General features: G+C 38.3%; 1 protein-coding gene across 3 annotated transcripts in view; it reads left to right on the plus strand.

The window, feature by feature from the left end:
- The window catches only part of NVL (nuclear VCP like), a 38,774-nt gene that overhangs the window by 9,166 nt on the left and 14,507 nt on the right, over positions 1 to 15,101 (plus strand). For all 3 annotated transcript variants that reach the window (XR_007202001.1, XM_048296125.1, XM_048296126.1), the window contains 8 exons: positions 524 to 641; positions 1,149 to 1,293; positions 3,962 to 4,232; positions 6,463 to 6,681; positions 7,260 to 7,364; positions 8,162 to 8,224; positions 9,418 to 9,537; positions 10,229 to 10,328. Coding sequence is in view for 2 of the 3 variants with exons in the window: in XM_048296125.1 (XP_048152082.1) it covers positions 524 to 641; positions 1,149 to 1,293; positions 3,962 to 4,232; positions 6,463 to 6,681; positions 7,260 to 7,364; positions 8,162 to 8,224; positions 9,418 to 9,537; positions 10,229 to 10,328 (1,141 nt within the window). In the remaining variant the exon portion in view is untranslated. The remainder of the gene's footprint in view (positions 1 to 523; positions 642 to 1,148; positions 1,294 to 3,961; positions 4,233 to 6,462; positions 6,682 to 7,259; positions 7,365 to 8,161; positions 8,225 to 9,417; positions 9,538 to 10,228; positions 10,329 to 15,101) is intronic.

Below are 15,101 nucleotides of genomic sequence, written 5' to 3' on the forward strand. Positions count from 1 at the left end.
TTAGAACACTTGTGGGAGTTTCTCACTGCTCATTTTTACTCTTTGAACATGGTCAGGCTCTGTAGTAGTCTTGAAGTTCCATGACCACCTACTGCTCCTTTTGTTTCATTCTGTGTGTCAGTAATACTACTCTTGAAATTCCACAGCTCTAATGTCACTAACAAAACAAACAACAAACCAAACCAAACCTTTCTTGTGTGATTTTCATTTATGGATTTCAGCAGGCAGTCACAATGGAATATTTTGGGAAAACATAAAGCAACACAGAGGTATATTTAAATTTTGGGCAGTGTGTAGAGACATTTTAAATCTCATGCCTTTATTATTCCATAGCTTCAGCTCAGTGAAGTTCCATAGTCTGGTGGCTCTCCAGACTGTCAGCAAGAACAACAGAATTGTTCCAGGATTTGATTGTGCAGCAGATTGACAGTAGTAGTTACAGATCAGAAAACATGAAAAATTTCTTTCTTGTAATACACTCAGTCAGTGTAATTTTGTAATTATGAATCTTTCTTGTTCCTAGTCCAGTGCTCCGTGTGTCCTTTTCATTGACGAGATTGATGCCATCACCCCAAAGAGAGAAGTCGCGTCGAAGGACATGGAGCGGAGGATCGTGGCTCAGTTCCTGACTTGTATGGATGGTGAGTTTCAGGAGCAGCTGTGTTAAGACCAAATTCTAATTAGCAGGCTCACTGTCTGCTTGCCTTCAGTAGTGATTTGTGCTTACTTTGGAGGAGATAGTGGCAATAATTTTTCATATTTTGACACAGTTTGCCTGGGGAGTGGTGGGAAGATCATAAGTTTGAAGGGGTGTTACTATAATATTTTCACAGTGGTCTGTACAGCATTATATAAGCCTGTCTGTTGTATCAACAGAATAATGGGGGAACCTGTTAAATGTAATTAATAATTAATTAATCTGTTAATTTTAACATTTTTGCTTGATTGTGCAAAATGCAAGCTCTAGGTAGTAGAGATAGAGATGAACAGCAGTTCAGTCTGACTGTTGATGAGTTTATCTCTGCTGACTGCTATCATGTGCTGCAGAAACAGAGTGCCACAGATATGGGAACAAAGTTGGAACAATGAGTATGAGTACTGACTTCCTTCCTTCCTTCCTTCCTTCCTTCCTTCCTTCCTTCCTTTAGACTTGAATAATGTGGCTGCCACTACCCAGGTCCTTGTTATTGGAGCAACAAACAGACCTGACTCACTGGACCCTGCACTGAGGAGAGCTGGGAGATTTGACAGAGAAATTTGTTTAGGGATCCCAGATGAAGGGGCAAGAGAGAAGTATGTGTTGTGAAGTTAAACTTCCTTTTTGATACATTGATAAGTAAGAAAATAATGTGTAAGTTAACATACAAATTAAGGAAAATTACTTTGTTGTGTTTAGTTCTGTTTGTACCTCTACACACTTTCAGTGGGTCAGCACACACTGAAAAGTTGCAGAAGACATTAGGTGTGCACCTATTTATCTTGGTAGCTGTGTCTACATTTGGAGTGATTTCCTTTCTTGTGTGCAGATCTGCTTTTAGCATTATGTTAATGGCTTTTGAAATGTCTTAACAGTACAGATGATGGAATCAAATGTATCTTTTCTTGTGTTCAGGAAGTTAACATTCTGTCTTTGGTGCTCCCTATGTAACTGTTAAATTAGGAACATTAATTAACTAAAGCCCATTTGTTAGTTCACTCAAGCACGTACCTTAAGCAACAGGCCTGGATTCTTCTCTTGCATTCCTCCTGTAAATACATCAGTCCAGGCATTAAGCTGAGCTGCAGTCATCCTGTGTTGTGTGACTCTCCCTTTTTACTCCAAAGATCTATGACTGTCAGATTAGGTTAAAAGAAATAAATCCTTTTTTGCTTTTTTAATTAAAAAGGAACTGCTACTCATTTCCACAACAGCAAAAACCACAGGAAGGGAAGTTTGAAAGACTTGTAGCTTATCTTGCTATGGAAAGGAAAGAAAGGATAAGTTTCTTCTAGCTCAAATAATCATATTTGTAACTTGAAGAGACAAACACTTCTGCTTGCAGTATTGCTCATTTTGTGTTGTCAGCACTCTGTCCATTATTCCACCCTGGGGGTTTTTTTCCCCTTTTGGCCATAACTCCATTTTTTTTTTTCCTTCCCTCCCTTCTTCCTCCAGATTTACTCTAGTAATTATGTTCCTCTTGGTTGTGGGCAAGATAGGCAGATCATTAGAGGAAGAACTAAAGAGTTAACTGAAGAGAGTTGTGATTCTCTGATTCCCAGAAATAGCACACTGTTGAAGGACAGGAGTTATGAACAGCAGAGCCATTGTGGTCTGTAGAGGTTGTTCACAGGTTACAATGGAGTCACATTCACATTATTGTTTGTATTTGTGTTCCTGAAGGTGTAGGCTTACAGGGACTGATGATTTTGTTTTCTTTTTTAAATTACTCCCTCCCCTGCTTTCTGTTTTGTTTTGTGGAAGGCGTGTTGGTGTTGATTTATTCCTTTATTTAAAATTAAAGGGTCATATAGACCTTATAAGTCCATCCAGTGTGCTGATTTACAGGATAAGTGAGTCTTGCTGAAGGCAGGATTTGAACTGCTTAGTTGTGGTTCTGCAGCCTTAGGGGGTGGAGTGAGATGAAAAACGTGCACCTGGAGATCTTGCTTTACCTGGTGTTTTCTTCTGCAAATTCAGAATGAGCCATTTGTAGTTCTGAACTGTTTACACTTCGACTCCATTGATTACATACAGCTCTTGTCAGACAGGTTGAAAAAATCTTGAGAAACAAGCTATTATCCCTAAAATGATTGAAAGGAGAGATGATGCAACTTGCTAGTGAGGGAGGGAAACAGATGAAATATATTATAATTTTAGAGTTATGAATAGTTTCATCACTTAGTTTTTTCATAACTTCTCTGTAGTTACTTGATCTGGAAGTAATTTGGACTAGTTTTTATTGGAACTAGAAGTACATTACTGATCTGGACTTCTTTGGTTTGTGCTGCCTTTTTAAAATATTTTCCCAATGAGGTGGTATTTTGCTATTTCAACAAGTTGATTTGATCAACTGCTCTGAGTTCTTCAGTGCCAGTGTTTATGCAGTGACATTGGCTTTTGCTGGCTTTTTTTCCTTTTGACAAGTCATGTAGTTTTTGGTTGTCCTTGGCTTAGAAGAGCAGCAGGAAATTTTGGTGGACCCTGAATGAGATTTTGAAAGCTTCAGCTGTGATACAAAGCGGAAAAAGCTCCTATTAAAAGAAGTGTGAAATGTAGCTCTTCACTGTCAGTTACACAGAGCTGTTTTATGTTAGTGAGGAAACTGCCTAAGGAGGTGTAACTTCACCTTCGAATGAGGATAAGGTAACTCATGAGGTGGTAACAGAAGCCCTGTGTTGCCTACTGGAAGTTTTACTGGGGACCCAGGAAATATCTGCACTTGTATTCCACTGGCAGTGGTCAGGGAAAGATACTGAAGATTAAACCAGAGCTCATCACACAGTTTGATTTCATTTGCTTCTTGCAGAATAGTTTGTTGTGGATGTTCTTCAATAAATAAATAAAAGTGTCATGGAACAGACAATGCAGATTTAGGTATTAGGAATACAAGGTTAAATGTATCAATGGATAACTCGTGTGCATCTCTGTGGTACACTCTGAGTCCTAGCCCATCAATTTTGAATATAAACTGAGGTTGAAAGGCTCTGTAAAACTTAGGTCAGCAAAACCACTGATTTGCAATGTCTGCTTGAGGCTGTTGGTTTTTGTTTAAGAACTGACGGGAAGTTTATAGCACAGTTCTGTGGGTTTCAGAGTTGGTTACTTCCTAGCTGGGTGAAAACTTCCCACTGTACTGCTTCAATTCATGTCGACTGAAAGAGACATTAAATGCTGTTTGTTTTCATTTGGGGGGAAAAAAAAAGTAACAGCTTTTTCTCCAGCTTTATCTTTCCTTTTTTTTTTTCTCTGCTTGATCAGAATTCTCCAGACTTTGTGTCGAAAACTGAAGCTCCCAGAGTCGTTTGAATTCCGTCATTTAGCGCGGCTGACTCCGGGCTATGTGGGGGCTGATCTGATGGCCCTGTGTCGAGAGGCAGCCATGTGCACAGTCAACAGGGTCCTGATAACATCTGAGGAGCAGAGGAGGAAACACACACACTCTGGGGGGAGCACAGCTGAAGGAAGTATGGGGATAGGAACAGACATGCTGGTGGAAGATGGCACCAGACAACCAGAACTTCCTCCTAAGGTATGTGTTCCTTGAAGTGTGTGTTTTTAACATCTGAAGAGTTGAGCCATTTTAGAGTTATGAAAGTCATTGCTCATAAATTCCCAAACATCCACAGCCAACCTAATATTAAATTTAGCTTTACAAGTATCAGCTTCTAAGGCAGGAGCTTAACTCCTAATGACCCTATAATGGGTCGGGAAAAGTGGCTTCCAAACTCCAGTCCTCCTAAAAATCATGTTCATGTTTATACAAGGTGTATTTTACCCCTGGGATTTTTTGTTTTGTTTCTGCTGTGTTGTTTTGTCTTCTAGCAGAGCAGAGTTTAAAAGAGTGGCTGTATCTCTCTTCAGAAGTGTATTGACTGTAACAGAATTTTAAAAGCATCAGACTTGCACTGAATATTTTGCAGAAGCTGTTTGCTGTGCCCTCAGTAAAATATCTATTATGATGCCTGGAGCTCTTCCCTGACCTGGTAGAGTTACAGTAAGCCAAAGTCTAGAAGTATTTATGCAGCCTTTGTTTGCCTTCGAGTTATGTGATTATTGAGGTAAATCACGTGTGGTGTCTGGTACCTGTAGCAGGTTTGAGGAAGAGATGAGCTGTTAATGTGCAGCACAACTGGAATTCTGTTGCAGAAAATAGTATTTCAAGTGCCCAGAATTATTCTTTGGCCTAAGTAACATGAGGATTGGTGAAGCAGAACAACTTTACAGAGAAGTCCTTGATCCTACTTCTCAAAATTTGGAGTCTGTATATGCCTTCATTGTGTGCCTCCTAAAGATTTGTCTGGAGATAAGTGGGCTTAAACGCACATTGTGCTCAGATTCTGTTTTTAGAGGGACTGTCAAAGAGCACTGTTGCTGTGATGACAGAAATCAGTGTAAAAAGCTGTAGTAAGCCTTTGTATTAGTGTAACATAAGCTTAGTGCTTATACCTCCCAGTGCTTCCTGGGGCCTGCTGTAGCCAAAAGAAAGTGGGGAGGGGCAGGTAGTTGCAGCTTTTATCAATGTCACCATGATCAAAGGGGTCACTGAGAATGAGGAAGTCTAATCCTAACAAAGCCATGTTTTGATAGCTGGCAGGAGGTTGACATAGTCTAATACAGGGTATTGTCATTAAAACCCTTGTATTATGTTTATAATGGAAAAATAAACATACAAAACCTTTAAAAATCATTCACACAATTGGAGTAAACAAACCCAGTGGTCTTGGCTATTTCAGAGTTTCTCTCAATGGCTCTGTTAAGAACAGGAGGGAGGGCTTAAAAGGAATATCAGGCGTTCTAAGCACTTGTATTTCTTTGTGGTCAGTTGTAGAGCTATCCTAGCTGAAATTGACAGGAAGTGATACTTTTTCTTTATACTCCTACAGGAAAAATGTTGAAACTTAACACAGTTTTTACATTTATTTTTTCTCCCTCTATCTTATGAGGAAAATCCTGATACAGTTTTACTAGCAGTGCAGTACCAGTTTGTTTTGATAATGCCTTTCTGTATTAGAATGGGGATGCATTTGTGTTGTGAAGATGTAAAGTTCTTTGATGAAATATTTTCTCAGGTAGTTTCCCCAATATGGAACTGATTGGAGAAATTGGAATGTACCTCCCTGGGTCACTGTGGTCTGCAACATGGGGCAGTGTAGAAAAGCATTACCCTGCATCTCTATTCTGTTGGCCCAAACTTTATCAGGGCCTGGTTGCAGAACCAGGCCTAATCAAGCTGAAGAAAGGAGTTGTCTTGAAATCAGATGGTGTTAAATAAAAGTGGATGTTCTAGAAGTGTGTTAAGAGTTTTAACAGTTTATATGGAACTGAATATTCTGCAAATTGTTGGCATTGTGCTGTCCAGCAGTTTTTCACTTTCTCTTGAAAGCAGTTTCTTGTTAAAAGCAGAATTAATACATATGAATAGTACATATTTTTGAAATTTCAGCATGGAAATAGCTTTCTCCTAGTAAATGTGGGAGAAGCAGTAGGAAGAACTGGAAGGCAAAATACATGTGCTAGCTCAGTTTCTGTAGCATCTAAATCAAAATTTTAGGCTCAGCTCAGTGCTTTCAAACCTGTAAATGTACACAGAGCTTCCCTGGAACGTTTTTATCATTAATAGTGGTTTACATATTTTATGTGTATTGTACATAATAATGTGATTGATAGTTGAACTATGGCTTTGAAAAAGCCCTTAAAATGGTTCTAGAAGTCTAACCCAGTTGTACAATCTTTTTCTCTCCCTTTCCATGTACCTTAAGGATGAATTGCAGAGACTTTTGGATTTGCTGAAGGAGCAAGACCCCTTGCCTGAGGAACAGCTGCAGAAGCTGTGCATTGAGATGAATGATTTTATTGTTGCACTGTCATCAGTGCAACCCTCTGCCAAGAGAGAAGGCTTTGTCACAATTCCTGATGTGACATGGGCAGACATCGGAGCCCTGGAGGATGTTCGGGAGGAGCTGACTATGGCAATATTGGTATGTCTTAACCTTACTTCCAAAGATCTGTTGCACTCCCCCCTGCGCAGAAAATAAAACAAGGTTTGTTTTCAATATTTATTTAAGGTATAGTGGTATTTTGCAATATCTTTATTTAAAACAGTCAAGCTTCTATAATTCACTTCAGAATTTGTTTCAAGTCTGGTGTTTGTATTTAACATTTTGTGTTTTGTATTCATGCTTTCAGTGTGTTTGTATTGCTTAACCTTTAAGTATTCTAAAAGGTTTGTACCAATAACCTTGGTTATGCAACTGCCACACAAAGAACTGGGGACTACTTAGCTGGAAGCTTAGCAGTCTTGCTGCCAGTCAGAGGGAAGCTTAACATTAACACCTGTAGGTAACTTTGGTAAATAAAATCTTTGCCTCTGAATTTCTCCCATTTAGGGGTAATTAGCAGTGCTAGATATTAAGATGTTTATCGAATCATTATTCTTTTAGCCTATAAAAATTGGAATAAAGAACTTCCCATGAATGATTTTTCATCCAGCTGTAACTAAAACGAAAAGTTTCATGTTTTCTTTATGCCAGAGATAATGATGATAATTTCTTTTTAGGCACCTGTGCGAAACCCAGAGCAGTTTAAATCTCTGGGCCTGACTACTCCAGCTGGTGTCCTGCTTGCAGGGCCTCCAGGGTGTGGCAAAACGCTGTTAGCTAAGGTAATGCATTTTCTAAACATCATTAAAAACACTGGATAATCTTCTTGAAGTGGATGTTTTTGTAGGATGAGTCTGGATGATAGTGACAGAAGTTGGGCTTTTGCACCACATCTCATCAGAAAATTAAATTTAGGCCTTTGTGCTAAAGTTATTTGATTTATTTGCATAAAGTTACAACTTTGCTTGAATTGAGAGGGAATTCCTGCAAAACTTGAAGGAATGAAGTTAGTTAAGGAAAAAGTAGCAAAGATGAGAAGAAACTCTATTGGATACCCACTTTTATGGAATATTTCACAGTAATTAAATTATATATTTGGGGGTATATACTTTACACTCTATTATGTATATGTGATTTTATTTTTTATATTTATCTTATTGAAACTACTTCTATTCTCCTTTTGAGCATTTCAGTTCTTACAGCCTCTCCATGTAAATACAGATGATTGTGCAAATTTCAGGTTGTTTCTCATCTGTGTCTTCAGGTGCTCTTATGGAGTTGAATGTCTCTTTAACTCCCATAGTTATTGGGCATTCTTCTGGTGTGAGGGGTGAAGTGTGAATCTGGAACTGCCTCATCAGAGAGAGAGAGAGAATACATTGCTAAACTCGCTGCTCCCCTCCCACTCTTAATTGCATGTAATTATACTTTGTACTGTTTTCTATATTTTGCAAACAGTTGATAACTATGTTCCTTCCCTTATATTTGTTTATCACTCCATGGACAGAAGCAAAGAAGACATGATAAATGTGTGTTTTATATATATATCTATATATAGCTGACTTTAAGTTTTTCACAGGCTGTGGCAAACGAGTCTGGACTGAACTTCATATCTGTGAAAGGTCCTGAGCTGCTAAATATGGTATGTGCTAATCATGGGGCTTATGTTATTTATGGAATTCTTGTCCAAAATGTGGGGCAAGCAAAATTCCTGATAATTATACAACTGATACTGGTGTGACTGAAGTTGCCTTATTTAACTTCTCCTTAAAGTTTTTAGCAGTGAAGTTGTTCATGTGAAAAGAGAAAAGTCCCTTGTGTAGCTTAAATATTTATCTTAGTTTAAATTACCTGGCAGGTGGAGCCTTCTTGACTTGAAGTAGAGTTTTTAAATGACCAGCTACATACATCACTGCTTTTCTGTAGCATGGAGATTTTAAATGTCAACAGATGAAAGTGCTGTTGTTCAAATTTTTGAAGCACTGGACTTACAAGTGCTGTGATGTAACTTCAGTCCCTTTTAGAGTCAAGAGAATGTGTTGAACTGAGCAAGGTGGCTGTAGCTCCCATCTGGGAAGGCCGTGGCAGTTTTCTGCTTATCAGTAATGTGGAAGCTGAAACCAGCATACTGGATTTGATTGATCTCTTCCCAAATATTTTTATATGTCTGCTTCAAGTACTGATACAGGCAGGAAATACAACACTTAAGTTAATGAGAAGCCCGACTTCCTTGTGGAATACAGAGAAAATAGTTGGCTGTGGTTCAGAGACTGTGTTAACATATAAATTGTATCAAAACATGTTTGTTTGGAAAAAATTAAGTGTTTGAATTTACAGCTTCACAGCCCCTGTTCTTACAGTTCAACATTCAAAGTGAAATTCTGGCTGACTTTTGAGTTCCCTACCACCAAGGCCCTATCTTCAGGCAACAACTCTATGAACTTCAGATGTTCATTGTGTTCACATTGCTCACTGGGTTTGTTTATGAGCAGCTGAAAAACAGGGTCCTTAATTAAGACTGTATTTGTTAATTCTCATCACCAGAATGATGGCAAGTTAGATTTACTGCCCAGAAAAAAGGAATTCTGTTGAACTCTGAATCTACTACAAATTGTCGAAAGTCAGCTAGTGACAATTAGTTCCTACATAAATCATGTTCAGTAAGAAAACAGAGATAAGCAACTGTTATCAGAAATAAACAGTAATAAAAGATTAGTAGGTTGCATTTCTCCTTTGCAAAGTACCTTGAATAGTGTTTAAAACTATTGATTTTTTTTCCCAAGCAAAATCTTCATGTCTTACGTCATTTCAATGTCGTTTCTCTTCTTTTTTTAGTATGTTGGTGAAAGTGAACGTGCTGTCCGTCAGGTATTCCAGCGTGCCAGGAATTCAGCCCCCTGTGTTATATTCTTTGATGAAGTTGATGCTTTGTGCCCTCGGAGGTCTGACCGTGAAGTGAGTCTGCCTTCAAATATCTCCACAAATAAATACTCTCAGTTACAGCTTTTGTGACATTGCTGGCGACAGAAGTGCCCAGAAGGGTATCTCCCAAGAAAAGCAGTCCACTAGGCTTTCTGTCATTTGAGGGAAAAAGTGTTGGTCAAGTTTTATAAAGCTTCATACTTTTTTTAGTATGCATACACAGAAAAAATATCCAGAGAAATTCAGGTTAAGCTATTGAGTTTGGTTGCAGGATGTTGCTACTATGGAATTAACATTTATGTCTTAGTAGTTCACGTGGTTAAAATGTTATTCCAGAGGTGTCAGTATTTAAGAACTCTTTTTTCTCAAAAAACTAAGTATTGAGAAATTTTGTGGCTTCTTGTTGAGGTACATATCAGAATGACTAGTACAAATATTTATATGTAATCCTGTAAGTGAGTCCTTTAGTTTTGATGGGAAAGAAAAGGTTTGCCACATGTTAAAATATGTGGCAAGTGTGAAGATGGCATAAATTTGGGATGGAGACACGCTAAGAATATAGAAGGAATCCACAATGCAGCTACATTGAAAGTGTGAAAAAGAACCTTTTTCTTTGAGTAATGTTTCAGTGCAGGGACTTAGTAGATCTTTTGTTTCTTTTACCTTGAAATAGTCACATTTCCACTGTTTCCTCGATTTTGTTGACAAATTTCTCCTTCCAAAGTCAGGAGCCAGTGTGCGGGTAGTGAACCAGCTCCTGACAGAGATGGATGGGCTGGAGAATCGGCAGCAGGTTTTCATTATGGCTGCCACTAACAGGCCAGGTAAGCACCCAAAAGTCATAAACAAGAAATCAGACGTCCTTGGTTCTATTCTAATGAAATAATGTGTTCTTAAATATTTGAATTCTGTAACTAAGCCTGTTCTGTACTTAAAATTACAGTGTCTCCTCAAATCCAAAGCTTTTCTGATGAGTTAGTCTGTTCCCTGTTCATGCGGCATTGTGAGATAAAGCAATCTCTTTAAAATGTGTCTTACTTAGCACCTGGTACCATTGCTGTTAAAATGCTTTGAAAGACCTTTGACTGCTGTGGATTATGTCCTTGCAATGTAAAAGCAGAAAAGAGACCTAAAATGTAATTTTAAAATTTTTTTTACTACTTAAATTGATTTTCTATCCAAAGCAGCCTTACAGTTTTCTGCTTTATAGATGTATTTTTTTTTTCCTTAAGACATCTGTCTCGTATTAAATCATTTTTCCATTTGAAAATCATTTTTCCATTTGAGAATCATTTTTCTTATCTTTTGCTTCCTGGGTTTCATGTTCTGAACTAGACTCTGTTTGGATCAGTTACTCTCCTGTTCCCTCATATTCTGTCTGGCTTGGATATGGACAGCTGTCCTTGCTCCCTTGCTGGCTCTTCAGTTTTTGGTAGCTCTTGCAATTTCAGCAGCATCTTCTCAGTTAATAACCTAAACACTGATGTCTGCTTTACAAATATAATGTGTTTTATGAGCAATTTTCTGCCTCTTTTTTTTTTTTTTGTTTTGTTTTGTATTATGGAGAAGTCCTGTGTTTTATTCATAGCAAGAAACTTGTCTTTTCCTGAATGTGAATTCCATCTAAAAGCTGTGGGTTGTAAGTAAAGGAATTTGTTGTCAGTTAACAAAGAAACATGCATAAAGATGTTGCCCTTCCTTGGTTATGAGGATTTTTTGAATATTGTAACTGAAATGAAACACAGGGTTACAAGTCTGTCTTGTAAAACCATACTGGTGTGGGTACCAGAATTTCAGAAAAATCCTTTGCACCTAGAATTTGGCAAATTACTACTTACAGTGAGACACAGTTATTTCTTACCTGCATGTATTAAGTAAGGACAAGATGTAGAGTTTTGCTGAGAAATGGCTTAACAGAGAAAATAGTAGCATAGCTGTTCTGGATATAATTTGGAAGATGAGAAAGTTAAAATACTTGATATTTCTTGTGCTCTATAAATTAAGAAAAATTTGGTTTGAAATAGTCTATAATAGGCAACTGTGAGGTGTGGGGTTTTTTTTCCAATGGTCAAAAGCTTCAAAGATTTTGAGGAAGATCTTCCTATGTCTTGAATTCTTTGCATCATGACAGACTCTCGGGCCTTCCACATGATGAAGTATGAGCCGTAGGGGCTTAAATCTGTATCTGCTTGTACAGATTCTTTGACTTAAAGTGGTAGGTTTTCCTGGCATGAGCTTGCTGGCCTGAGCTATCTAATGCAATGCAGGATAGAGAATAGGGTTATACTACATGTAGATGCAGTGGGATGTACCAAGAGTATTGGTGGGAGTGTCATCAAGTTGCCTTAGGAAAGAGATCTCTTCCTAAATTAGTTGTGCTATTCCAAGCATTTGTATCAAGCAGCCTTATTTGGAAGTGTTTCTCAAGGGCTTTGTATCTAATTACTGACTTGTCATTATCTCTGACTGGAGCTTGGGCTGGGAATTCCGGCGCTTCTGAAGCGGAGGACACATCCAGCTGTACTTCCTGCAGTGCCTCCTCAGCCTGTTGGGCACAGGGCCAATCCTTTTTGGGCTGCTCTGTGTCACTGTTCTGAGCTAAGGATTCCTCTCGTGGAGGCAGCTGAGTGCAAGCACTCCAGCAGCTTTACCAGGGCCAGTTTAGGGTAAATATTGCTCAGATGTTAATTTCAAAATATAAATACTTACATGTAGCAGGTTTGTCCTAATTCCCTGATTTAGTTTTACACTGATTCAGTGCTTGCTTACGGGTCTGATTTTCATGCATATGTGAAATAGGCACCTGTTCAATTGTTAATTCCCCTCTCTATAAGCCTTACACTGGGTGCATTTTTACCATTATGTGGTTAGAAAGTACCTCTGGAATGGTTTGGGGATCTTTTTTTCTTTTTTTTTTTTCCTTCAGTTTTAAAATGTCACTGCTGCCTTGTTCAGCTGCAGTGGCAGGTGTACTGTGTGACCATATGGGAATAGTTTTGAGGGCAGCTGGGAAATGTATGAGGCATGAAATCAACAGTGTATTATTAGTCAGTGACATTGGTGAAAAAAGTGGATTTGAGGTAAAAATGCCAAATGCAAAGAAAATGCAAAGGCAGGGATAACAATTACAATTAATTTCTGTTTACTGAATTTGTAAATGAATTAATATCCTTTAATTTGATGATTTTATCTTGATAAAGATACAAGGAGTTGTTTTGCCAGTATTAATAAAATGATTTTTTTTCTGAATGGCCGAGCTTGGCACATCCAGCTTCTGCAGAAAGAGGCAGTTTGGATAGGATGGACATCAGCTGTGTGTATGAATAACATTTTGGATAGGTTTAGACCATGATTTTTTCCTGTGATATCTGCATTTGTCAGTGTGAGGAAATAAAGTTTCCAGCTGATGCAGCTTTCATCAGAACAGTTTCTACTGAAGTTGTGGTTAAGTTAGGGAAGCTGATTTTTCTCTCCTGTTGTTTGTTCACTGTTCATGGGGCCTGGGAGGAGGCAGTGTTCACCACATGAAGTTTTGCTGGTGTGGTCTGGGTACCTAATAGGAGCACATTGCAGGTAGAGAGCAGGGAAGTCTGTGCTAGTAAAGCACTCTTAACCACCTTAAGAATGCAAAGCCCAGGCAGAGACCTGTAGGACAAGCATAGCTTATACTGGCTACTATGTTGAAGTGATTCCCACAAACAGTTAAAGCTGTGGTGCCTGAGAAGGTCTTTAATCTTTGTAAGAAAGAATATTCTGTCGTTGTCGTGGTGAATAGAGGGTGCTGCTGGGGTGGGGGGTTGTGTAATGTAAATCTGAATAATATATGTGTCCTAGCAGAACTGCCTGCAGTCTTCCACTGGGCCAGTACTGTCAAGTGTGAGATCCCATGGCTTTTAACCCATGTTAGTAGAATTTATTGGGAGAGAAAATGGCTTTTCAAGATGCTTCTTTTTTTAGAGTGACTGCATGCATGGTAGCTTTGATAGTTGGTTGCTGGTACTGTTCATGACTGTCAGTGCTTGTTGTCAGCATTGTAGTCTGAAATCATTATGCAATAGGAAAAGTCTTCTCTCAGAAGTTATTATTACTGTTGTTGTTACTGTTATTGCTATTATTATTATTGTTATTGTTATTATTTAGGAGTAGTTGCAGTTAGGCTAGCAATGGCTCAACCACTTTTGGCATCAAGGTACGTTCCTGGCACAATTGTTCCAGTGAGGTGTTGGCACCCAGGACAAGGTGTTACTGTGAAATGGTGGTGGTTTATACCCCATGGCTAAAGACTGCCAAATTCTCGTTTATATGGCCTTTAAACACTTGGAAGGTTTTAATTCCTATTTTGCCAAAAGGACAGGCACAATAAATTGGTTCCTTTGTTTATCAAATACAATCTGCAAGTGGTAATTCTTATTCTGGCAGTGCTGAAATAAGCCTTTGATGTGCCCTAAAAAGCAGGATATTTGAGTGGTTTTTGCACTTACTCAGTGACTTTGAAAGTCCCCTGTAGATATTTCTTGATTCCTTCTAAATTAGCAGGGATGCTGTATTCCAAACTCAATCTCTTTCCACCTAAATGCAGAATCAATGTCAAACTTTGTCTGAAGATGATTAAACTTTTCAAGTACTCAATATCGTTAGAGAGAGAGGGGGGAAAAAATAGAGGCAGAAATGTCATGTCTTGTTAGACCTTTAATGGGTCAGAATAATTATATTCTTTTCCAGTCTACTTCCTTCCCCAAATCCAAGACTAAATACTACACAACTGCCAAACACTACTGTTAAAAAAAATCTATAATTTCCCACAATTTTCTGGTTACCAGTTTGAATTTTGGGATGGGATACTGCTGCTTTCTACTCTTCTCTTACTTCCCTAGGCTTTGAGCATTTATAAACTCCTTAGAGAAATGCTACCAAGGCATCAGCAGCATTTCCCCTGGGATCTAGGGAACTAACTATGTATGTAACATGAGGAAACAGTCAAGATTTTAAACTTGACATAAATTGTGATGATGTCTTGCTTTTATTCATGGCCTCTCTCTTTAGCTTTCTGAAATTAATTCTTGCACAATTCCCCTTCTACTGTTACCTTTGAGCATGATCCTAGTTCCAGTGAGTTCTATTTTTTGTTAGCAAGTTTATTTTAATTTTTTCAGAGCTATTCATGTGAACCACATGTTTTGAAACACAATAAAAAAAATAATCACCAGTCTTTAACAATAGTTAAAGTTTGGGTTTGGGCATTGTTTATGTTTTTACCTGTTTATACATGTTGCTGAATTAAAGGCAAGATAACATCTAAGAAAAGCACTTAATACGTGAGGCATGGAACAATTTTTTTCATAATAGTTCTAATTCACACAAATTATATTTGTGCATTTCAGCAGCCCTTGAGTGTTGTGTATCTTTCACAATAACTTCAGTTGTTAACTGCAGCGTTCGCTTGGAGTCTCAGAAAACCTTTTAGGGCTTCTGAGCCTGCATTTCAGAACATCACAAATGGGAGGGTCTAGATCTTGTGTACTTCAAATATATTTTTGAAAGCTGTAGTGAGAGTATAAGAGAAGTTTGATGGACTCACGCAACAGCTGTCACTGCTG

This window comes from Corvus hawaiiensis, chromosome 3, assembly GCF_020740725.1.
Source record: "Corvus hawaiiensis isolate bCorHaw1 chromosome 3, bCorHaw1.pri.cur, whole genome shotgun sequence".
Taxonomy (NCBI): Eukaryota; Metazoa; Chordata; class Aves; order Passeriformes; family Corvidae; genus Corvus; species Corvus hawaiiensis.